Genomic DNA, 25568 nt, shown 5'->3' on the forward strand with positions numbered 1-25568 from the left:
ACATTTTTCAGAGCTCAGAGTTTCAGACTGCTTTTGAATTCTGCAGTGACTCAACATATGTAATCATTCACAGCCTAGAGCTGAAATTATATTAAACTATGAAAAGGAAAATTTACCAAAGTATGCAACCAACTTGTACTACCTTACACCTGAAGGCACTCAATATGGACAAAAGCATTCAGCCACCTGACCATGCCATCAGGCACTGATGTTTTGAGCCACAAGACCTGGCTTGAAATCTCCATTCCAGTTCATCTTAAAGGTGCTGGATGGAGTCAGGGCTCTGTGCAGACCAGCCAAGTTCTTCCACACCAAACTCATCAAACCATGTCTTTGCAGTCCTCTCTTTGTGCACTGGGACACAGTCATGTTGGGATAGCAAAGGGCCTTCCCCAAAATGTTGCCACAAGGTTGGAAGCATAGCATTGTCCAAAATGTTCTCTTAAGGACGCTTAAAAAAATCAATGGCTCTTGCGCTTTAGCTCGTTAGCTGCTATTGTTGTCTGCTATAAAGAATGTAGATGACTCTCATTTAGGGTGACTACTTTGTAACTACTGCATTAGAAATAGCCACCTTCTGTGTCTAATGTTAATCAGAGTAATTAGTAAAGTTGTCCTAAAACCAAAGCAGTTCTAAACCGAGTCCTTGTTCAGGCAAAATATGACTGAATGTACCTTTAATCTTCGTTACAACACAGTTGGTTGCAAATTAATTACACCAAAGAATGAATATAGCTGAATACAACAGACCTCTAATGTGTTCATACTGCCTTATAGCTAGACTGACCACACTCTAGAGGATTCTCAAATCTTGAATGATTTAAAAAACGTGGCAGACTGGGAGATTATGTTTGAGTGCTGTAGAAAAACGTAGGATCCAGCTGGTGGCGCTATCCGGTCCACTCACTCTCATTGGCTGTTAGGGATTTTCCGTCAGAGGCATTGTTACTGTCTTCAGGCAAATCTGTCCGCTTTGCAAGGTCACTGTTGATGGGGAAACCTCTGAATTCCTTCCAGGTGAACGTTTTTGTCCATAAACTGTCGGACTATTTGCCCATGAAGTCTTTCATAGAGCAGAGAACCTCTCACCATTGCTGACTGTTGAACGACTGAACCTTCAAGGAGTGCTCCTTTCATTTGTTAGCAATCAACCGTCATACCTGTAGAACGTTTCAGGTGTTTTTCTTTGCATTACACATTTTTCCAAGTCTTTTCCTGCCCTATCCCATCTTTATTGGAGCAAATTATAATCAGCTTCCAAAAAAGAATACAATTCATCAGTTTGAAGATCAAATTTCTTTGTGCTATTCAGTCGAATAAAAGTTGAAAAGGATTTACAAATCACTGTTTTTTATTCAAATTTACACCCAGTGTTTTTGGAATTAGGGTATCTGATATCCACAAATTCTTATACATTACTGCTGGAATACATAAATGTCAAGAAAATAAAGTTTGCTGTCTTTAATTTTTTTTAAAAATTATATTAACTTCAGTTTACTGGGGCTAAAGCTGTGTTTTCACTTTACAATTCTAAGTGAAAAATAGAAATATGGGGCTCTAGAGGGAGATGGCGACTAAATACTGGTATAAATGGGATCAATTTCAAGTTTTTTTTCAAATCCTACAAATTGCATGTACAGGAAATTCATTCCAGTTCAGACAAATCCCTCCTCCAGGTCTGAATGGTATGTCAACAATAAAGTTTCCTTTCCTAATTATGATGAATCTGCAACATTCTCCACAATGTGCACCTTGTATACAGTTAGAGTTTCACCCAGGGAGCGGTAACCCTCATCACACCAGCTCTTTCCATCTCCATGAAATTGCTCTATCAATCGAGCAGAGGGGGGAAAAAAACAATCCAAAATGAACTGCCCTGCCTCGTGCATGCACAGCTCATTTAGCTCCCGGGCGTAATGAGAACTGTTGCGTAAAAGTGCAATCAATTTTCTAATGTGCTAGTCTACAGCACCCAGCGGACTGACAGGCGAGCCAATACACGACAAGAAGTTTAATGGTGTTTTTTGGAGTAACAGTCTACAGCAATGCATGATGGGAAAACAGGACTCTAAATGAGCACCCAGAGCCGCTCAGAGAAATGAGAGTGTCAGAAGCGCTCGGAGGAAATTGGCGGGGAGAGATGAAGGGGCAACGATGGCCAGGGAGAAAAATTAAAGGTGACTTGGTGATGAAAAGCTTTAGTGTTAAATTAAATCACAGCCTCATGGCAAAAATTACATTTTAAATCCTAAGACATTTGTGTTGCAATAAAGACACACAAACTTGAACACATTTTCCTAAGTATAAAAGCAGACATTGTTTACAGTAAGTCAATCTTTTTGCAGAAAACAATAAAAAAAATCCCTAAAATCAGGAATAATCAACACTGCAGATGCCTCCCTCTGATGTCTCACTGAGCCATAACAGTGCTTGACAGAGTCGGCGGCAAACAACAACCCAGAAAATGAATCCTCAAAGAGCTGTTAACATGATCTGCTAATTTAACATGTTCCATTAGAGAAAAACACCAGAGAGCCATCCAGGGAACCCCAGGTACACGGCGTACCGTTCACAGAGGGGCGTTAGAGGGAGAGAGAACAGGCTGAAATGAAAAATAATTTCAACACAGGACAGAAGGTTAAGCGTCACTTCATGCAGAGAACATCATATGGAGGGGCTGTTGACACTGGCAGCTTTTCTTCATGTGTCAGAGGAGCTGTGTCACTGTGGAGCACTCTCCTCCTCCTCCTCCTCCTCTGAGTCTTCTTGTTGACTTTTCTTCTGTAGAGAGGAGAAGGAGCAGAAGAGGGGGTTCAACTTCAAGATAAACCCTGTGGGATGAATGAATTTTAAGTAATGACTTGAAATTTCAGCTTTGGTTGATTTTGAAACTAATGGTGGCTGTTAGGAATAAGACAGAGGAACTGATGCATGCTGTGTCATTAGAAATGTAAGACTTCTTCTAGTCATCTGACGAGTCAAAGTAAAGTTTTTCCTGCATATAAAATATGGCAGCTGCACCAAACTCTTTCTGAGATTATTAAAACTGTTATTTTCTGACAGGTGATGTCTTATAAAATAAATGAATACTTTTGACAGTGTGTCCTAGTAATTTCATAGACTATGGGGCCTCACCTTGGTCTAATCTTGCATAGAAAAAAATCCTTTTATCATGAAAAAGTAATTTTTTTCTATGTGATTTAATTCAAGAAGTTAAATTTCCATATATTTGTATATTCATATTATGTATGTATATTTATTTGCAAATTGGACTTTTCCTGTAAGCCGTAATCAGCTTTTCAAGTCTTGACATGTTTCATTTTGTTTGAGATGAATCTTGAATTTGTGGAAATGTAACTTTCTGAAGTAAATCAAAGGAAAAAAGTAACTTTTACATAATATCCTTTTTTTTTTGAGATGCAGCTGTATAAGCGCACTGCCCCCACGTATGCACACACTTCCGCTGTCTCTCCCGTCTGTCACTCATGCGTGGGATGGCTCGTGTGCTATATTGATATATATTTCTCAAACGACCAAACCTCAGCGTGGAGCGTGTGATTACAAAGACTGAGCATCAATTAGATGTGTCACTTAAGAAAGACAGAGAGATGAAGCAACAGCTGAACTAAACAGTCAGTGATTGTAAAAGTAGGCTCGTTAAACTGGCTTATTCATGAACGACACATCATTACTTGGCCTCTTAACCCACAAGCTTTATTTGCTTGACAGTCTATCAGTGTTTCCATTCTGTTTATGATGAAACTGCCAGGTAGGAGGGGCAGTGTGGGTTTCCAAAAGTGATCCTAGAAGGATAACCCCTAAATCGCAAGTGATTCATGGGAAAAGAGAAACAACAAAAGAGGTAGAAAAGGTGTTAAAGGGGCGCAGCTAGCCTCTTAGCTCAGTACAAGACTGTAGGACTCTTGCATCCCTTCATCTGGCTGGCCGTGTAAAAGGAGGTCTGCAGGACTACGTTATGGTGATACTGGCCTGCAAATCAGTTAACCCGTGGGAACAATCACTTTTATTGTAAAGTGTAGGGATCAAGCTCAATAAATGAATGAATGCATTTCCTGATGAAATCAGCAGGCTGCAGATCCATGTAGAGCTTAAACGTGCCAACTTTCCTTTATTTCCATCCATTCCTAACTACGTTCCTCGCTTCCTGCCCCCCATCTGACTTTCACACGTCATCAGGATCACATGACTGCAGACAGCCTATTTAAGGACTCTCTCTCATTATGGTGCTGACTGTTGTCCTGTCCAGCAGATGTAGTCTGAGTGTGACACACTGCTTGTTTTGAGTATGTGATGAGTTGATTTGATGCAGTGATGGACTGGCCATCTGGAATGCGGGCAAATGCCAGAAGGGCCATTCTGCAATAGGCAGTTTGGCCAACTCACCATGGCACATCAATCTACTGGCTGTGTTTTTTTCATATTCTGTTATGATGTACTGGTTTTACTGACCAAAAAAATGCCCTTTTTAAGGGGTTCAACTCCAGTTTAACTGCTGTGTTTTTGTCAAAAGTTTCTCTTTATTGGAAGATATTATTCATTGTCACTGTCAGCATATATCAGCCACTGTAGAAATTTTATTGTGTAATCATTGGGTGTTTTATGTTACTTTTCTCTGTTTTTAAAGTCTGTAAGGTTTAGACTCAAGCTTTTTATTTTAAATGTTGGTTTGGTGTTTGGGCAAAAATGCTGGAGCTATGTTCTTATCCCGGTCTATCACTGTTTTGCTGCTAGCTAAGCAAAGCTACGTTAACACCCCAGGATTATGTACCTTTGCAACACAATATGACAATATCCACACAACAGGTAAATAAATACTGCAACATAACTAGTACAAACCACACTTCTAAAAAAGTAGGGATGTTGTGTAAAATCAGTACACAGTAATTTCCAAATCTTTTCCAACCTCTATTCAATTGAATACAGCACAAAGACAAAGCAAACTAATAAAATTGTTCTTTTAGCAAAACACACACATTCTGATGCCTGCAACCAATTCCAAAAACATTGGGACAGTGGCAAGATGAGACTGGAAAAGTTCTGGAATATTTTAAAAAACACCTGGAACAATCCACAGGTAAGTAGGTTTAATGGTAACAGATGATAGTACCACGACCCTAAAAGGCTCAGTGGTCCTAGACTGCACAGGCAAATAATCCAACAGTTTATGAACAACATTCCTCTACTTGCAATTGGAAGGAACTGATATTTCACCATCTACAGCAGTGATTTTTAACCACTGTGCCGCGGCACACAATTGTACTGTGAGAGATCATCAGGTGTGCCGTGGGAGATTATCCAATTTCACTTAATAGGTTCAAAAAATATATTATTTAGTCACTGCACATAATTGTTCAGTGACTGTGCCAGCAATGTGGTGACTGGTAAGAGTAATACTCCTCCATGTCATTGGGTGGCAGTAGGGAGCGCAGTGCTGATTACAGTACAGCGAAAGTTATCTTTCATTTGTATTTGATTTCACCAGAGATCTGACTGTACTGACTCCGTTATACTTGGTGTGTGGGGAAAAGCCACCTAACAGTGCTTTGATCCCGAGCAAGCTTAAATGCCATCTCCAAATGAAACACCCGTCACTTCAAGACAAGAACACAGACTATTTTGTTAGCCTACGAGAACAAACTGAGAAACAGGCATCTTTAATGAGAAAAACCACAAATGTGTCTGAGAGAGCTCTCAACGCTAGCTACTTAGTAGCTGAACTTGTAATTTGTCATTTTGTAACATTTTTGACTTGTGGTTGAAAAACACTGATCTACAGCATAGAGTTTTATCAAACAGTTCAGAGAATCTGAAGAAATCTGCACAAAAGAAGCAAGGTTAAAAACCAACAGTGAATGCCTGTGACCTTTGACTCCTCAGGCTGCACTGTATTAAAAACCGACATCACTCTGTAAATGATATCACGATGATGGCTTAGGAACTGTCAGCTAACACACTTTATCACTGCAGCCACAAATGTAAGACCCTGCCATGCAGGGCGACAGCCACAAATCAACAATACTCAGAGGCAGCACGGACTTCTCTGGGCCGGAGCTCATCTGAGATGGACTGACCTAAAGTGAAGGAGTGTGCTGTGGTCTGGCGAGTCCACATCTCATATTTTGTTAGAAGTAATGGTTGTTGAGTCGTCTAGGCCAGTGGTTCCCATCTGGTGGGTTGGGACCCAAAAGTGGATCGCACAGCAGTTTTCAGCGGGTCACGACTCGGTGTCTGGAAAAATAAGTCCTGAAGTCCTTGTTGGACATGCATGGATACCTTTTATTTTACCCTGTTAACTGTGAAATTGGGTAAATTTAAATGTTTGATCAATATTTCAACTAATTTGTCTCCTCTTCTTGCAAAAAAAATGGCTACTTTTCCTCTCTGGAAAATTGGAAAAAATGGACACATAATGATGGGGAAAGAGGGTATGTGTCAGTTTTGTCCCATTTCTTTTTTTATGTTGGGTGTTTTATCATGCTCAAAACTGCAACATATTCACTTAACTAAACATGTGTTGTTGAAACTTTTTGTGAAACTTGGGGCATGATCTGTAGAAAGATAGACTGGTGGGTCCTGAGGCCAGACCAGTTGTACATGGGCCAGATTTTGTTTTGACAGACACTATGGGAGCCAGACGTTCAGATGAACTAATTTAAATTCATATTTTGTTCTACTTAACATATTATTGCATTAGTATTGGTATTTCCTTCAATCAGCCCCTACCACATGTACTTCAGCCAGCCATGGGGAATATATAGAGATATTTTAGCTATATTTCTGGGGTTTCTATATTATCAATCACTGGGTTTAAAACTACCTGACTGGTGAGAAACATGTGCAGGAAATACAGACTTTTCTTTTAAATCACAGGCAAGGAAATTGCCTTCTCAAAGAGCCCGAATTGTAAAGTTGACAAAAACTGCACAGCTGAATAGGACTTGAACGATGTGTGTGCACTTATCATGCATCATATTCAATAATGATGGATGACAGGTGGATTTCTGTAAAAATGGGTCAAACATAAGGCATTCTTGATAAAACCATTGCAAAACTGACCATTTTCAGGGTTGATTTAATAGCTATAGGGATATGAAGAAAAAAATACCTTTAAAAACATTTGTTTTCAGAGTTTAACAGTCGTTTTTAGGCCGCCAGTTGATGTTCACTGCTCTAGGCTAAAGAGGAAAAGCAACATCCAGATTGTTGACAAGAAGTTCAACAGCCAGCCTCTGTGGTGGTATATGGGTGTATTAGTGCCCGCTGCATGGGTCACTTGGACATCTATGAAAGTATCATTAAAACTGAGAAGAACATACAGGTTTTGGAGCAGCATATGCTTCCATCCAGACTTTTTTGTCAGTGATGTCCCTGTAATGTTATTTCAGCAAGACAATGCCAGGCCACATTCTGCATGAATTACAACAGCATGGCTTCACAGTAAAAGAGAAAGGCTACTAGACTGGCCTGTATGCAGCCCAGATTTGTTTCCCATTGAAAATGAACGGGGCATTATGAAGTGTAAAATACAACAACTGAAAAAAGTTACTCATTTTTAATACTTCAGTAATAGGTGTTTTCTCACCCCAGATGTTTACAATGTTGTTAGAAGAAAAGGTGATGTATCAAAGTGAAACAAGCTGCTGTTTAACTTTTTTGGAGTGCACTGCAGGCATTACATTCAGAACATGTGTGTATTTCCAACAAAGCCGTAACGTTTATCAGTTATACCATTAAATATCTTGTCCTGTCTTTGTGCTGTATTCAGTTGGATACTGGTTAAAAATGGGATTTGTGAATTTCTGAATTCTTTTTCAGATTTTACACAATATCCAAACTTTTCTGGAATTGGATGTTTTTATCACCTACCAGTTTAAGGAAGTCGATAAGCTTATAGGCGTCTTCCCCAGTGGAGAGGTCAACAAAGTCTCTTGGGATTCTGTAGCTCAGACAGGGACTGGGCTGTACTGTCACCTCACTGGTGGTGCAACGAAATGCTGGACCCTCCTGCACACAGACGAGGCAGAAGTAGCATCAAACTATCTTCAGGTTGGACTGATTAAAAGGCACTTTGTCTTTATGATATGAAAGCATCGGGAATATGTGCTGTAATGGCTGACCTGCTGGTCGATTTCCCCACCAGACGTCAGCTCCTCCCAGGTGAAGAGCAGAGAGTCTGTAACCTCTCCGAATGGATTCAAGTCTATGAGCCACACCCTTCCCTTCAACAGCAGCACAACATTACATGACATCTGAGACTTAAGTGGCATTTTTTATGTATATAATGTAGCAACATTTGTCAGTGTGCTTACCTGGCTGTCTCTGTAGACGTCAAATACAACTGTAAAACAGAAAAAAACACTTAAATGACCAATCATTTATGTGCATCAAATCTGTATATGCTAGTTTCACAAATAAAGAAAGAAAGAGTAGTTCTCTTCCAACCCCAGATTCTGTTTTCAACTCTAAATATTTAATGACTGGCAGCAGCCTGAGGAGAGCAAAGGGGAGCGTAAAAATTTATACAGAGTACAAAATTAAAAAAATGATGCTTTCGCTCACAGTCTTCGTCCAGAAAGTTGTACTGGATGTGCTGGCTGAAGAACTCCTGCACAGCCTGACAGATCTGCTCCTCTTGCTTCAGGACGTGCGGGTAGTACTGAGTGTAGTCTCTCTGGGAGATAGCTGGAAAGAGACACGTACACCATCAGAGGAGCTCAAATTGAATTCTATAATTGTTTCTAAATTAGCCTGCTGAGAGGAGGAACAGCTCAAACATCATTACATCAATGTTAGAGTGGATTTTTTCCCCGTAGTGTGCATTTTAGCTCATGAAAACAGCTGCCTCTGCTCTTTTGTGCTATTAAGCACAGCTGGATACTTCCTAATTCAACTTTGTGGCACCTGATGTGCAATCAATTGTAATTGCAGAGTAAAATTGAGTTGTGCAGAGCCTAGATATGCAAGTAAAGATGTTTTACCAATCAGTTTGTTTTCTTTGACAAAACAGCGATACTCTCCTCCAGGAATCAACTCACTCCACTTTCTTAGGACCAACTGTAAACAGAAGACAACGAAGCAGGTAAAATACATTGTTAGTGAGCATTAGATCACATCAGTAATGGAGGAAGAGGCCAAAATGTACAGTGATTCATGATAAAAAACAGTTCTGTAAGTGCATTAAAGTGCTCCTTAAACTGGTCTGATGCTATGTTATTTGTTTATATACTTAAAAAAAAACTCTGATGGCAGAACACTATCAGTGTGTTTAAGTCGAAACAATAAATACCTCATAGTTTATAACAGGATCTGGTGAGTCTTGGTCACTGCATTGAACAAAGCTGCAAAAAGAGAGAAATGTTTTGAAGACTAATACAAAGTACAAGGCGTATTTATAGGGCAGCATTAACCAATCTACTGTGCATGTATTATATAGAAAATAACTCCTATTTTGTTTTTTTCCTCATCTAAATACCATAGGTGCCATGAAAGAACCTGGCAATTCAAGGGTTAAGTTTTTTAAAGTTATGAATATTTTATTTTTATGAGTTGAAAGAGATTGGTTTACAAAAATACATGAAAAATGAAAATAATTGAATCTTTATCAATTCTATAGCCTAATGTATGAAATAACTCATTTTTGTTCATAGGGAAAACTAATAACAAGTACCTGTGAGAAAAACATGGTCAATTAGTGGTTAAATTTTTCCAAACTCATGAATTTTTGAATTTTATTAAAGGAGAGATGTTGCTCAAAAAAAAAAAAAAAAAAACCAACTAAAAAATAGAAGAAAACTGAACGTATCATAATTTTGTAGCCTAATATATAAAATGAGCCATTTTGGTCAATAGGAACAAAAACGTTTTGCTTTTTTACATTTTGAATTGCATAAATAAGAACAATGCGTAAAAATCAATGTTGCTGAAAATCACTGGCATATACCAGGCTCTGAAAACTACAAACAAACTTTGCATGTACTATATTGAAAATAAGTAATATTTTCATTTTTTCCCCATCTAAAACACCAGGGTTTTCCACGACAGAATCTGGCCAATAGGGGGTTAAAACAGATGTTAAATTCAAGGGATGCATGAAGGTTAATACACAAAGGAATTCAAAGGGCTGTTCAAAGTTAAAACAGAGCATTTCCAACATTAAGAGCACTATAAAAACAAAAAGAGATTTAAAAATAAGCTAATTCAAATGTTAGCTCGAAATAAATAAAGGAAATGATATTAAGCAAATTAAAAACTGGAAAACAAAATTCAAATAAAATATTACAATATTTAACTGAAGTGGATTCTGTTTAACAAGCCACCCCAGAACCTCTTAGCGAGGATTTTGACTTAATTTACTTTAGGCACAGTCTTAATCTTACTTGGGAAAGCCCTACAGCGGTGCCATGATGGCAAAATCCACTTACAGTCTTTATATTTTAACTCTTTTTTTCTTAACCTACAGGCTCGTCTTTCATTTTCTCAATTCTCAATTTATGATTTTTTTTGGCTGAAGGGCACTGCAGCTCAGTCTGGAAACAGAATCTCTAGTTCAAGTCCCGGCCAAACCAAGTCTTGAGATTGGCCTGGTAGCTGGACAGGAGACATGTTCCTGAGAACTGCCGAGGCACCTTTAGGCAAGACACAAAACCCCCAGCTGCTCAGGCAGCACTCCTTTGTGGGCAGCAGCCCGTCACTCTGACATTCTTCCATCTGTGTATGCACAGCATCTCAGGACGTGTGTAACAGAATGTACCAGACTGAATTTCCACTAGAGGAATAATACGATACGCTGCCTTCTATTTCCTTAATGTATATCTAATTTGCTTTTCTTTCAGTAACAACAAAGATAAAACAGTCTGAGACCAGTGAGTTACGCCAACTTCCTGTAAATTGGCAGGTTATCAAAATGCTCATCATCGCTAGTGAGGTGTCATTAATGAAACATGTCAGTGTTGTGAAGAAATATTGAGGACTTCAGCTCAAATCTGAGCTTGATAGTTTCAGCACAGTAGGGGGAATAAAAAAAGGTCAATTTGTGTGACTTCCTGTGAACAATAGAGGGCGCTATAATGAAATTATTTGTATGTGGGCGTGTTCTGTGTGATACTGTTGTATTGGCAGAAACGAACACGGAATGATGTATACATACGTTACAACAGGTTAAAGTGATTCAACACCATTAAAACACCTTATTTTGAAACTGAGATGAAGCTGGTGGACTTCCTGTTGTGATTTGGATATGGGTCCACGAGGCTTTTCCGTAGGTCTGATCATGACCCATATGCAGACCCAAAATCATAAGCCTAGATTGAGTGGTGTGCGGGGGCTAATAGTTTAAAACGAAAAATCAAAAATCTGTGGAGGAAATGTTCAATTGGCAGAAGGGGGCGCTGTGACAAAGTTATGATATTGATGCGTGAATGTATTCAGGATTAATATGTGATCATCCTTGTGAAGTTTGGTGATAACTGACGCAAGCACTGAAAGATTACGTAGAATTACTGGTGTATTTTTACTGCACAAAATGTACAAAAAATAGTGCAACTTTGGGCTGTAGTCCGGGCCCTGCAATATGGTGAAAACTTAAAATTTTTATAACATTAGATCTCCATCTTGTCTAGAAGGACTATGAAAGTTCTGGAGTCAACCAGATAAAACCCCTCAGATAAGTTCATTAAAATGTGTAATCTGTCCATCAGTGAAAACGCAAACCTTTGACCTTTTGCGATTTGTTGTGTCATTTCTGTACATATAAGAGGATAATCCTAAGAGACTTATATATTTGTCTAAACCTCATAAATATGTGGACTGATGTTCATGCCTGTAGCTCTGACTCAGTCCCCTACATCAATCCCTATTGGTGCCACCATGGGGCCCCTGTGTGATGGACTTGCACGAATCCACCTAAATATGAACATTTCTACTGGGGGATTATATTTGGGGAAAGTTTGGAGAGTTTTTGAGTATGTTAAAGCCCTCAGATTAGCAGTTTGTCTGACAGAATACTAACAACAACATCTACAGATATAATAGGGTCCTTGCACTGAGGTTGGTGCATGGGCCCTAAATATTAGGTCAATTAAAAATTACATCTCTACTTCATTTTTCAACAGAGACCCTAAATGAGCATACACCCAAACAACTTATTTTACTTCATCTTGCCTTGATAACAAATAACTGCTTGCTTTTCTTGACACTTCAAGTCATTCATGTTGCTGTCCTAGGATAAAAACATAGGTTTTCTCGTGAACATAATTTATTCTAGTGAGAAAAATACTGACTTATCTTAATATCATAGGAAAACCTGCAATTTTATCCCAGACAAAACATAAATAATTAAAGATCTCAACAAACAGCTGAAAGTTACCTGTTATCATGGGACAACAGAGTCGAATAAAATGCTTTTAAGGGTCCTGCACTTTTCAAGGATTTAAAGTTTTCTTTCCTTCCACTATTTTCAAGACTGTAGCACTGAAACTGCTTTTCTGGTGTGTTGCTCTCAGGAAGTTTGCGAGAGAACTTTTAAAAGTGTCAGACAAACAGGCATACATCACAAACACACATAAACCGCTTTCCCGAGGCTGTGCACGGCAGTAAATCACTCCCTAGTAAATGTTTCTCATCCAGAGTGGAATAGTGTGAGCTATTAATCTCAAACTCAGCTATTCCTCCAGCAGAAAACTTGTGTTTTACTGCAGATTGAAATCAGAGTGTTTACAACGTAGCTGGCTAGTTTTCTTTACATTTTAAATGGGTTGTCCTCTAAATGTGAAATATGTGTTGACGTTATTAGAGAGGGAGCTTACGGCTGTGTGAGGTCGTGGGTGATGAAGTCAGAACTTTTAAAGAGAAGGAATATATCGCTGAGGTTGTTGCACTGCAGGGAACTGTTCAAAGCGATCCAGTTAGCATCCTGAAAAAGAAACAAACATACACGATTAAATAATGCTTTCTATAATGTTGACACTGACACTATTTCTTTAAAGTAGTCCAAGTTTTCTGGTAAACAACTAATTTTCTCATGTTAAAAATGAAACCAGAAATGTAATCAGTTATCTTTTAATGTATGCAGGTTAATACAGTGATTTTATTAACTTGATGTAGAAACGTACCCGTGGAGCACTCCAGTTGAGTTTCGGAAAGACACGCCCACCCAAGGCGTTTATGGCCTCCAGCACTTTAGAGGTGAATTCTGGGAACTCAGGAGCCTGGCAGACAAAAAACAGCAATATTACATGAAGATCATAAATCCTCAATTTCCAAAGAATCTATTCCATCAGTTCTGAAAAGGAAATATACAAGTAAAATTACTTTATTAGGTATACCTGCTCAACTGCATACTAATGCAAATTTCTAATCAGACAATCACATGGCAGGAATCGACACATTCAGGCATGCAGACATGGTCAAGATGGTCCGCTGATGTCTAATAAAGCTTCAGAATGAAGAAAAGTGCTTCAAGTGAGTTACAGTCGCTTTGGGTCTGGTAGGCTTTCCATTTTAATGTGGCAGCAGGAATCAAGACTCATCAGATTTTCAGTGACTTTCTATTCATTATCATCATTAACCTCTGAGATTTGATACATAAAATCACACAAATGTTCTACAGAAATTAAAATTTTCTATATTGCTGCCTTTTTTAACAAAAATAAAACAATGATCAAATAACCCTGCACAATTAATAACTATGAAATGTGGCAGAGCCTTCAGGATTAATTAACTATGGTATCTTAAACACTTGTCAGCTGTGGCACTGGTGAATCTCCTCATCCCAACCTGCCACCAGTGCACTTTCAGACTCCAGTTAAAGTAAAGAATAAAGAAATATTTTTTGCAGCCTTCTAGTGTTGCAGTCATCAATGTTGTGTATGCTACAAGCACAAGCTGCACATTTCAGTCAAGTGAGGAGAAATACTTTAAGCAAATGCAGTTTTAGACTAAAAAATATATCTGTCATCACGTGGGAAATAGAGTCAGCAGATTGGAAACCTTACAATAATGTGCTTACAGTGACAGTGGTGGTTGTCTCGTCATCTGACCACTAGAGGGGAGCAGAGAACAAGAAACAAATGTTAAATGCAGATCTGATTGCGAACTTGACTGTTTGATTGTGTGGATGCTGAAAAAAACAGTGGGACCAACTGGCAAACAACTGTGTGTTACATAATAAGACAGATAAAAAATATGATATGATGACATTAATTGACTTCAAGTCAGTACAAAAACACCTGCAGAAACTTCAGCTGACACTCTTGGCTTCAGCATTGGGACTAGAAACAGTAGTATACAAATAACTGGTGCATGTGACAGAATGCCTGTAGAAACTGTAGCAACAGTCTCACAGTTTTCTCAAGAAAACTTGAATATTTTTTGGTTTCAAATTAGAGACACTTGGGCTTGTTTCCTTTCAAAAGATGAGGTAAAATAAACTAGAAACACATCCTCCTTGTAAACAAACAAGCAGTGTTCCAGTTTTTCCTACCTGAATGTCTTCTTCTGCATCCAAGTCACTGTTATTAGTGTTTGTCTGCTGTGTGTTATGATCACTAAAGGAAAAATACAAAAAAAATCAATAGGTAACAATAACACTATTACTGTTTATTCCAACATATACATGTTGCATGTATGTGTATATGTTTATATGTGTATGTATATATGTGTAAAGATATGTAAAAATATCTATATGAGCACTGGAATATAAACCCATAGTCCTAAAGATGTTGCATCGATTTTTAAACTCCTCCCCTCTGGTTGGCGTTGCAGGGAACTGCAGGGCAAAACAACCCAAAACAGAAAGAGTTTCTCCCCTCAGGCTGTTACTCTGATGACCACTCAACAGTCACAGAGGGTCGGATAGGAGAACTTTAATTCAACAAGTTCCTTAGCCCTGCTTAATGTACAATATCCTACATTGTCTCTCACAGGTTCATTACTGTAAGAAAGCTCACTGTGGTAAAATGCCTCACCTCATCTGCACAATTGCACTAATCAATGTGAACCATCTTATCTACCTCATATAAATGTGCTTACATCCTTGCATATTTGACTTCTGATCATGTCCAGTCAGCATACTTTCACCCTCTGTACATCATGCAACCACACCATGAATGCACATGGACTTGTATATACTAGCAAAAACACCTAACAAGAGCTTGTAAGCTTGTAAATATTCAAATGCTATTTTTAAAATACTTTTTCAGTTTTTTATAATTTTTACATTTAATGTCAATTACTGCACACTGAGAGCAAAGCTAACCGGAGTCACATTCTTGTTGCAGAAGCATACTTGGTCAGTAAAGCTGATTCTGATGAAAGGTGTGTCTCATCTATTCTTATCACACCACCCAGTGCTCTCCTCTTAAAATCAGTACTTTGGGAAAATATCAAGTTGATTCAATGGCAGTCTAATTCTAAACGAAAGGTCAGTAAGATGGGAATCCATTCATTGTTTTTCCAACACATTAATAAATAAGAAGAAATTACTTTGGTCCCTTTTGAATGAGCGTAGTACTGAATACATAAATCTCTTACCTCCCAGAGACTACCAGTGTCCCATCGTCCAGTAAATAATCTATTACATTCTGAGGCAGTGGCAGAATAACACTGGAATAAAAACCAACAAATGTAGCATCACCATCAGCAACAAACAACATAAAAACAGAGGTCTACGCTCTAAAAACTAACTGGAGTACAGTTTAAAGAGCTAAAGATAGCCCATTACATATGTATGGTAGCTATCTGTTTGTTTATTAGCTAACGTTACGATATGGCTAACTGCTAATATCAAAAGGGTAGCATATACAAAAACAGCCCCTTAAATTTTTTAGCAAATTACATATATTTACCTTCTAATTGTATGTTTTTTGAATATCGGATACCAAACCGAAAACTGGCAGTTGACAACTTGCTCCTTCTTCATGCTGCAATATCCTGGAACAAAAAAAGTGTCCGTCGGTAAATACCTTCCGAACTCCGTTACTTCGTTGCCGAATCTTGATATTCTTCCATATTATCACTCTTTATTTTCACCGCTACATTTTTAAATGTATTTTGCGTGCTTGAAGTCCATTTTAACAATGAACGCGTAAATGCGAGAATTATTTAATGAAATGTTAATGTTGGGGGGAATCCTTTTTGAGACGCACACGAAGGCGTAGTCGGTGAAACCCGCTGATTTGCAACCACAGATCGTTTATTAAATAGAGCCATCACTCAGTGCCTAAAAATACGGATGTGATACACTTTACTTCGTATTGTATGCTAAAATGCACAAAAGTAAACATTTAAATGTTTAATTGTTAGAATTTTTGACTTTACAGAAAAAAATAACATGAAACTTTGTTGCTGGTGTCTTTGGTACTTGGTGATTTTCTTTTTCTGTTAACTTACCGTGTCCCCTTATGTGTTTCGGATTTTTTTTTATAATCCAGCACTTTCGCGAAAATGTTTCCTTATGTTATTATTTTAGGAGTTTTGTACGACATATATTCCCTAACACTGAGGAAGAAAATCTTAAATAATCATAGATTGCTTTGCCGTAACAATACTCAGGTGTCGTTTTCAGTACGTTGAAGTAGTGTCACAGTGACATCTCTTAGTTAATATAACCTCTATACTACCACTGATACAAAACGGTTCGGAGTTCACGTGAGTTAAGTTTATTCTTTTTTTGCATGTAAATAATGGTTTAAAGTTAAAATTTAACGGGCTCCATACCCCAGAGAGACCGATAAGCGCTCTATTGTGAAATTAAAAGAAAAAGACAAGCTAAATATGAGGAATTAACAGGGGGAGTGGTAACTTGTGTAGCGGCGTTTTCTGTTGCAGCTAATTGAGCAACCCATGATCAGACCCGTCCAGTTCATTGACTGTTCTAGTTCTAGTCCAGTACAACAGCAGTGTAGGCATTAGAAGTCTTTTTGTATTACTTCCATGGTGAGCTTGCAGTGAGCCGTATTGCAATCATAACTAAGCTTCCTAACTCAATTTTCTGTGCTTTCAGTTGTCCACATACTAAAATGAGTAATCCAGAGGAAGCCAAAGTGACTACAACTCCACACGTAGTGAAAGAGGAGGTAGGTTCATTTTCAGTGTTCATATGGGATTTCTCTGTGATACAAATGTATGACAACTATCTGAAAGTGTTGCAAAATAGTCTAACGTACTTAAGACAGTTAAATAAGCTGACATGTACTCGTTATTCGGCATGTTGTGTTTAATTTAATTGCTAATTCTTATTTTTAGTCCCTTAGTGGTGTCTCTAATAACACTAAAATAAGGATATGAGCTTTATTCAGGTGTGTTTTGCTCAGTTTTTCTCTTACCTTTGCAGTGAAATCCAGAGGTGGTTTTGGTTATCTTTAGGCTGTATCTTAGTTGTGGTTACTGAAGAAAAATATTTTGAAGGATTCCTTTTTGAGTAGCAACACCACAAATCTACATGAATACATGCGATCATGCAGTACCTGCTCATCATTTCCTTTTGGAAAAACGATATAACATTTACTAGAGAGGATTTGGCAGTTTTTATGGTAGCAACCCACATACTCTACTGCTCATTCAACAAATGCATGTTCCTTACAAATGAGGCATTTTTCCCAGACTGAAGGGGAGAATGGAACAATCATGAGTCCTTACAGGAATGAAATTAAAGAGGAAAAATAGTGTACTTTTAAGATTTGTAACTTATAGTCAGGGGTGTTTATATCATCTTACATTCGGCTATTGATTGATGTCTTGTTTTTTTTCTTTTATTTATCAGAAAATGTTGGTTTGTTGTCTGAAAAAAAGAGAGAGATGATAATGTGAAGATCTGCAAAGCCAGCATTCTGTGTACTGAATTGTTTCAATGAAATGAGAATTTAAAAAAAAATGATTTGTTGTATTTCTGATTAGCTGTTTTACAAAGTTTCCTTTCAGTCTAACAAATGCTTTTCTTGGCCGAATGTTTGTGATCACAGTTGAGTTATTTTGGCTATCAGCTTTGTAATTCTCGACTTTTATTGCAGCTTAAGTGTAGCTATAACAGAGCAGAGATAGCTGTATTGGGAACTATTCACATTTTAGAGCTGTGTTGTGTATTGGTATTATTGCAGATCATTGCAGGAGGAAAATGGATACAGCTTGAGAAGACAACATACGTCGATCCTGCAGGAAATGTCAGGTACACCTCTTTTGTCTGACGTTAATTGACAGTTGCACAAGTTTCCTGCATAAATCTGTTTTCATCCTCTAGGATGTGGGAGACGGCGAAGAGGACAACGAGACGGACCAACACAGATGCAGATGGTGAGATTCCCTTGTCTTTCACCTCTCTCCTGTGTAGACATGCTTGTACTGATAGAGAGGGCTGATGTGGAGTTGTACAGGTTGTAATGCATTTCTTCTGCAGGCGTTGGAATCATCGCCCTGCTTAAACGGACGCTCCACAAAGACTGCGTAGTGATGGTGAAGCAGTTTCGTCCTCCCATGGGATGCTACACTCTGGAGTTTCCTGCAGGTCTGGAGATTTTCTATGGAATTCAGGGAGAGTCTGTCCACACCTAAGCTTCCCCATATCTGTCTTTAAATCTAAGAGGATTTTGAAAATATTTAAAAGATACTTGAATTTGACTTCCCAGCTCATTCTGAAAATCTCAGAGTAATGTTTTGTGTCTCTGTGGTTGTCAGGACTGATCGATGAAGGCGAGACTGCTGAGGTAGCTGCACTAAGGGAGCTTAAAGAAGAAACTGGCTATAAAGGAGAAGTAGTTGGAGTCACTCCAGGTATCATTGCACAAAAAAACCTTCTGTACACTTAATTGCATTAGCTCTCTCTCTCTCCCCTGAATCTTGTCTCCTGTTGGAGAGCGTCTGAGGTCAGCAAGAGGGGAAAGTAGTAATGTTGTTTTGATTCCAGTGACTTGTCTGGACCCTGGTTTGTCTAACTGCACCACACAGATCGTCCTGGTGAACATCAATGGAGACGAAGGGGAGAATATCAACCCAACTCAACAGCTGGGTAAGACAACACTCGTGCTATATTAAAAGCATGGATTAAAGTTCTCCGTCACCATGCTGGATTTCTGTCTTTTGGAAAATGAGAGAGGGAAAAAAAACTCCATGTGTTTTTTTGTTGTGTCCCAATAAGGCTATCCAATCTAATATATGATATAAACTGATGCTGCTTTCAGCAAACACAGCTAGCCAGAGCCATAGTTTTAGCCAATCAGAGGCAGAGCTGGGGCGTCGTGCTTGCAAATGCACGGTGGGCCTGGGTGCAAGAATGCTTTTTTTGCAAGATCATCAGAAACTGGCACAATTTAACACTGATGGAATGGTCTAACGCAGCTATCCCTAAATTGCGGCCTGCGGGGCAATTCCAGCCCGCCTGCAGGTGTCATCTGGCCCACAAGACATTTTGGAAAAAAAGATGGAAATTTTAAAAAATATGTTCATTGTTATTATTTACCCTCTTAGGTGTTTAAAATACAAATTTTGACTTATTTATCATGATCTTAATTATACCAAGGAAAGGATGTAATACGATGCAATAAATGAGTTAGATATGGTTCAACTCTCTTTAGAGCAGGGAGGAACGTCATAAAAAGACACATGGCAGACTGCTTCATCACCCCAACTCGGCAACTACACTACCCAAAAAGAGGCTGATACAGACTGCATGCCTTTTAAGACTGGAGGAAAAGGATTTATTTTGTCTAATTTAATATTGATTATTTTTTTGAAGATGAAGAATTTTACCACTGTGCGCAGCTGCACGGACTCTCATCGAGTCCAGCCCTGCCCTCAACTCCGACTAGTTCTCTGCATCTCAGACCTTAATGAAACTCAGAGGTTTTTGCCTTGCAAAACCAACTTCTCTCCCTGTGGAGGATTAAAACAGCTGCTCTCATGATTGCAAACACTTTCCCTGTGTAATTGTCTGTCGGCTCCAAACACAGACATATATCTTGCTTTGGTGATTCAGTTCAATGTCAGCCTGATATAATCCCTCATTATAAAGAATCTGTAATGCCAAACTAATACCAGCTACATTTATTTACATACAGTTTAATTTTACGTCAACAAGACGTGCATCAAGACAGTCTTGATCACTAACGTTTCAACAGAACATAGTTTATAAATCCTACCCGTATTTGCCTTCAGGTCCCTCCACTAAATGGTAAAAATTACTCTCATAATGATAAAACAAATCGTTTATAACTGAAAATGTATTCCTAACCTGGACACAGGCTGTCCTGTGACATGAGAGATCAGCATTTTTGGTCTTGGTGCAGCGCTCACATACATAATTACGCATGGAGATGAGCCACTTCATGACGCGCGCAGGGATGTTAGGGGGATTCAGAGAGAATGGACATGCAGAAGAATGAATTTTGTGGATCAGACATGTGCTTTTAGGTCAGGTTTTCACTCAGTAGGTGAGGGTTTATAGCTCTTTGAACAGTAGACTAATAGCACAGCCGTTAGGGAAACATCTCAGAAGGATCCTCCTCTCTCTCTCATTCTGGACTCTGCACTGATCCCAGGTCGAGCAAATTAATCTCAGGCTCTGATCAGATATTGTGGACAACAGGTTGCCATTTTAAAGCCATTAAGAGTCATGTTGAATGTATATTTATTATGAATATTCCAGTCTTATAAATTTAGCATCAGTGGGTCTTAAAAACGTTAAAAATCCCCCCCCCCAAAAAAAGATATAGATATATCTATATCTATATATATATGATATATTTATAATAATAATAATAATATCTTGAATTTATATAGCGCCTTTCAAGAAACCCAAGGACGTTTTACAGGATCATATATACATGGACAAACTTTGTGAGGGGTAGGATGAGTGTAAGGGGTGGTTTAGTGAAGACTGTAGGCTGTGGTGAACAGGTGGTGCTTGAGACGTTTTTTGAAAATGTCCAGAGATGGAGCGCTACGAATGTCTGCAGGAAGAGTGTTCCAGAGGGTGGGAGCTGCAGCACTCAAGGCTCTGTCTCCATAGGTTCGGAGTTTGGTTTTGGGCATGGAAAGTAGGCCAGTATTTATATTAATATAGTAATTGATCATTTTGGGCCCCAGGAAAAAATAATGATGGTTTCACTGCCAAAAAGCAGAAGAAATGAAAAGCAGGATAGCCATTTGCACAATTGCACTTAATTGTTCTTAATTGTTGGTGCTGCTGTGAGTTTTGTTTTTGTGTAAAGTGATATGGCTGTTCAAAGTAAAATATCTTGCACTGAAAAGTTATGGAGATGGTTGAATATTTGTATGACTACATTATATCTGACTTAAGCCTTGCAAAATTGTTTTATTGAATAGATTGAAAACATTGAAATTACATAAAAGCTGTTGTTTGCATTGCTAAAGATCCCAGATTATTTCACTCAAGCTCAAAGGTGGGCAGAGCTGAGCAGTGCATCGTTCCTCTACAGTGTCTCTGACTGAGCTCCAGAGGACTTGTGGGAGATGGGACAAAGTTCCAGAAGGATAACCATCACTGCAGCTCTTTGTTGATCTGGGCTCTATGGCAGAGTGGCAAGACGGAAGTCTCTCCTCAGGGCAAAATACATAAAAGCCATCTTAGAGTTTTCAAAAATGCACCTGATGGGCTCTCAGACTGTAAGAAACAGATTCTCTGGTCTGATGAAACCAAGGTTGAACTGTTTGGCCTCAATTCTAAATGTTGCCTCTGGAAGAAGCCAGGCATCGCTCAACACCATCCCAACAGTGTAGCATGATGGTGGCAGCATCATACTGTGGGGATGTTTTTCAGCAGCAGGGACTGGGAAACTGCTCAGGGTTGAGGGAAAGCTGAATGGAGCAAAGTACAGAGATATCCTGTGTGAAAACATGTTCCAGAGGTCAGGACCCCAGACTGGGCCAAAGGTTCACCTTCCAACATGACAATGACCCTAAGCATGCAGCCAAGACAACACAGGAGTGGCTTAGGGACAGCTCTGTGAATGTCCTAATGGCCCAGGGTATCAGCACGACTTGGTTTGCACTGCCAAAAGTCATTGTGGAGAAGCCCCATTTGAACAGCTGGTGATGGATCCTGGTGATGACCAGTTGAGAACCATTGCAGTTGACTGTATTATATGAACATGTCGTACTCTTATCTGTGTTTTAAAAACATGCTTGATAATCTTTTTCTCTATTTTCTTCCACAGGAGATGGAGGTGAGTTGAATTTCTTATTAAATCTGATATTGCCCTTTTTTAAATCCTGTAACTCAAAGAACACACCTTCTTCCTCTCTTTCCAGAGTTTGTTGAAGTCGTTCTTCTTCCTCTTGAAGAGTTCCAGCAGAAAATAGATGGTGAGGCTTCAACCTCTCTGCACAGTCTTTCGTTAAAATGTCTGCTCAACTCCCTCAATCTCTTTAACACTTGCTCCATTTGGTTCTCCAGATCTCCTAAAGAAAGAAAATATCGTGGTGGATGCCAAAGTGTACATCTTTGCCATGGGGATGGTTCAGGCCTTCTTTAAGCCAAGGGAGCTCCCGGTCCTGAAGCAGTGATGCTCAGTGGTTAGGATGTTACTGTTACATAAGGCTCCTACATAGGACTGGAAAATACTGTTGAAATAAAATGCAACTCTTCAAAACTGTAATAACATGGTAAGAAGAGTCGTTGCACTGGGGTTTTAAGCACCATTTGACCTTATATTTTAATAATCTTATTATGAAGTGCAATGACCATCTATAGGGCAATCAGAAGACACAATACAACAGTGTGTGTGGTCGCATTAATCTTAAATAGTTAAACCATCTCTTAAAAACCAAAACATTTAGGAATCTAACTTACTGGAAGGTCCATAATTAACTGGATAATGATGCTGTTTTTCGTTTTGCCTTCATTTTCCACCCCAGTGGATTTCCATTGGAAACAACACGATCAAAACTGCGTTGCTGTCCAAATAATAGATCTACTTTTAGAAGGAGCCTTGCTTATTCAACATGTTCTACTGGACTATCCCACACCTAAAGGCCTGAAGCTTACAGTGGCCCGTTGTTAAATTATGGCCCACCTGATGTAGGATTTTTTTCAGGCATAGATGTATGCCTTTAATGTCAAACAATTCCAGGTTTTTACGAGATTACATGAGGTGTAGCAGACTAAAATTTGCTGCAAATTTTATGTTGTAGCTGTTAGACATTCCTTAACTGTTTAACATTTAATGTTGTGACGTAATTGTTTTTACTATTTGATTATTGCAAAAACTGAATTCCTCTAAAACCTTGAAGCCCCCTGAGATTAATCTGCGTTTAAGAAAAAACTCGAAGATAAAAATGGTGAAGAAGTCTAACGTTCAAGCTTGAAATCTGTCGCAATATTTAACTAAAGTTGAAATTAGGAAATTGTGCAAGCATTTTGATTTTTAAAGCGATATCTCAGTATTTTTGAAGTTGGGTTGTATGAGGTATTTGGCAGTAGTAGTGGCTATAACCTCCAGTGATTCCAGCGGCGTTGCCCCTTCAAATATGATGTGCTTTGAGAAGCTGGGCTATACGGTGTAACAGACCAGTTTTAGGTAAAACTTGGCTAAAAGACAATGTTGCCTGAAACTATGCTTTATCAAAAATTTTTGAAGCTTTTTCCCTTCTCAGAAAGCCGCCTTGTTTGGCACTATTTTGCAATGCAAGCTTCGTCTACATACTCTTCCACCTCAGCATATCTGATCAGCAGTTTGGGTCTGCTGGCTTCAACAGAGATGACAACAAACTGAACTAAAACTAGTTATTTCAGCTCAGTTTCCACTTCTAACGCTGACATGTTTTCATACAGTTCACATATTGTGGCAGCTGTAGCTTGTTAAATTATTATCCATTAGAAGAATAAAGCCATGGCAATAAACGCACATGGATGCCATGGATGCATTCATCTCTTTTGGTCGGGGTCAGTTTCTAAGATTCATCTTTGGAAATTTGAAGGTCTGTAAAACACCAGTGTTCAGTGAGGCAGGAAAATCTGGATGGGGGGAGATGCAGGCTGCAGGCATCCACGAGCCACTATCTTTGATAAAAAATGTCCTGAAGAGGTGTTGTGAAGGCCCACTCATGAGAACAGTAACTTTCTGTGATCATGGGCTCACAGTTCCAACATCTACACCACCAAGAAACTTGCTCTCCAGTTTTTTGTAGCTTAGTTTATTGTTGTTTCTGTCAAAGCTGCAGACCAAAACAGCTGATCACGAGATTGCGATTCACTAAGGCGGAAGAACACATAGCCAGTAACTGAAGCTCCCTCTGCAAAATAAGACCAATCACTGAGGCTTTCTTGGCGAAAAATCAACCCGTTATCAGCCCATTTTTACTTAAAACTCATTAATGTCTTCTTAAGGGACAACGGACACTGAAATCACTGGAGTCTAATGTCACTACTATTGCCAACTACCTTATCAAACCCAACTTGAAAAATACAGAATTATCCCTCTGAGGTCAACCTTACATTACCATATGGCACATGAAGTTTAAATCACTTTCCATTATTGAAAATCCAGTCAACCCACAGGTAACCAAAAAGCATTCCAATACCTAAACTGTGCAAGCTTAAATCACTTTTAAATGTTGTGTAAAGACATCTTAGCTTCACTCACTAACTTTAGAGGACATGGACAAGCTATTAGTCACATATGACTCATACATAGTTTTAACAGTTACGTACAGTTTTTGGATTATGTATTAGTAGTATCACAGAATGATGAGGTACACTTTTTACCTTATAGTTCAACTGTAATGTACAGCAGAGGTACTTTGTTGTCATTATTGTGTAGGAAATTATTCATGCTGTGCCTCCAAACTTGTTATGGTGCAATAACTTGACATGGATATTGTAGAAATTAGAAATAACGAACCAGTGAATAAATGTAATACAGCCTTTGCTCTTACATGAATGTGTGTTTTTTGTGTCAGTCTGTTTGGTTCATTAACAACTGAGAAAATGAATGAAACATAAGTAGTATTTAGGTCTTTGCCAGGAAGTTGTATTCACATGGAATGCTGGTGTAAAGTGACACAAGTCAAAGTGAGTGGCACAGCAGGATTTCCCTCAAAATGGGGTTGAGCTGTTGCGATTTTTTAAAATTCCAGACACAACATCATGTCTAGACAACGACCCTACTATTGAATTCAAGTGTTTCAATGAGCCCTCTTACCACAATTGTATAAATGACCTTGATGGATTACACCAGCGTTGTCCAAACTATGGCCCGGGGACAAAATGTGGCTGGCAGTTCATTTTCAATTGGCCCGCAGCAAATTCTAAACATTAAATGAAATATGGCCCATGTTTGAACATGAAACTTGACTGTTTTGTACTTCTTGGTGTAAGCACGAGGCAGTGCTACCATGTTTTTTCTGTAAACAAACATTTTGATTTGAAGAAATGATTGATTTGAGCTTTTGCGACTAAAGAAGATCAAACAAGATGAATAAAATCCTGAAAATGATAGGCTATTTTCCTTGTTAGCCATTAACTAGCCATTTAAGCATACACAATCACTAAGCATATCTTAACCATCGTAAGATTGGTTTTACTAACTTTTCAATCTTCA

General features: G+C 38.7%; 2 protein-coding genes across 2 annotated transcripts; one reads left to right on the forward strand and one right to left on the reverse strand.

Moving 5' to 3' along the window:
- Positions 1-1333: 1333 nt before the first annotated feature.
- Positions 1334-16023, reverse strand: cdc123 (cell division cycle 123 homolog (S. cerevisiae)). The gene is made up of 13 exons (XM_041780255.1): positions 15864-16023; positions 15550-15621; positions 14501-14564; positions 14027-14059; positions 13131-13226; positions 12825-12931; positions 9308-9359; positions 9000-9075; positions 8581-8703; positions 8331-8359; positions 8139-8240; positions 7888-8025; positions 1334-2781 (listed from the first exon to the last, which is right to left on the reverse strand). The coding sequence occupies exons 1-13, from the start codon at positions 15935-15937 to the stop codon at positions 2722-2724; spliced, it is 1026 nt and encodes a 341-aa protein (XP_041636189.1). The 5' UTR covers positions 15938-16023; the 3' UTR covers positions 1334-2721.
- Positions 16024-16627: 604 nt separating this feature from the next.
- nudt5 (nudix (nucleoside diphosphate linked moiety X)-type motif 5) lies at positions 16628-24902 on the forward strand. Its single transcript, XM_041781105.1, has 10 exons — positions 16628-16665; positions 17021-17093; positions 18114-18181; positions 18254-18306; positions 18410-18517; positions 18688-18783; positions 18917-19018; positions 22185-22193; positions 22279-22332; positions 22424-24902. The coding sequence occupies exons 2-10, from the start codon at positions 17037-17039 to the stop codon at positions 22531-22533; spliced, it is 657 nt and encodes a 218-aa protein (XP_041637039.1). The 5' UTR covers positions 16628-16665; positions 17021-17036; the 3' UTR covers positions 22534-24902.
- The last annotated feature ends 666 nt before the right edge of the window (positions 24903-25568 follow it).

This window comes from Cheilinus undulatus, linkage group 23 (genome assembly GCF_018320785.1).
Source record: "Cheilinus undulatus linkage group 23, ASM1832078v1, whole genome shotgun sequence".
NCBI classification, from domain to species: Eukaryota; Metazoa; Chordata; class Actinopteri; order Labriformes; family Labridae; genus Cheilinus; species Cheilinus undulatus.

Bases quoted from the DNA above. Each gene is read 5' to 3' on its own strand.
- cdc123 (XM_041780255.1), bottom strand. From the start codon at position 15,937: ATGAAGAAGGAGCAAGTTGTCAACTGCCAGTTTTCGGTTTGGTATCCG. The intron at 14,565-15,549 runs GTAAGAGATTTA...TTTTTCCTTTAG, and splicing joins ACACTGGTAGTCTCTGGGAG to TGATCATAACACACAGCAGA. The intron at 14,060-14,500 runs GTAGGAAAAACT...GCTCCCCTCTAG, and splicing joins ATGCAGAAGAAGACATTCAG to TGGTCAGATGACGAGACAAC.
- nudt5 (XM_041781105.1), top strand. From the start codon at position 17,037: ATGAGTAATCCAGAGGAAGCCAAAGTGACTACAACTCCACACGTAGTG. The intron at 17,094-18,113 runs GTAGGTTCATTT...GTATTATTGCAG, and splicing joins CACACGTAGTGAAAGAGGAG to ATCATTGCAGGAGGAAAATG. The intron at 18,307-18,409 runs GTGAGATTCCCT...TTTCTTCTGCAG, and splicing joins GACCAACACAGATGCAGATG to GCGTTGGAATCATCGCCCTG.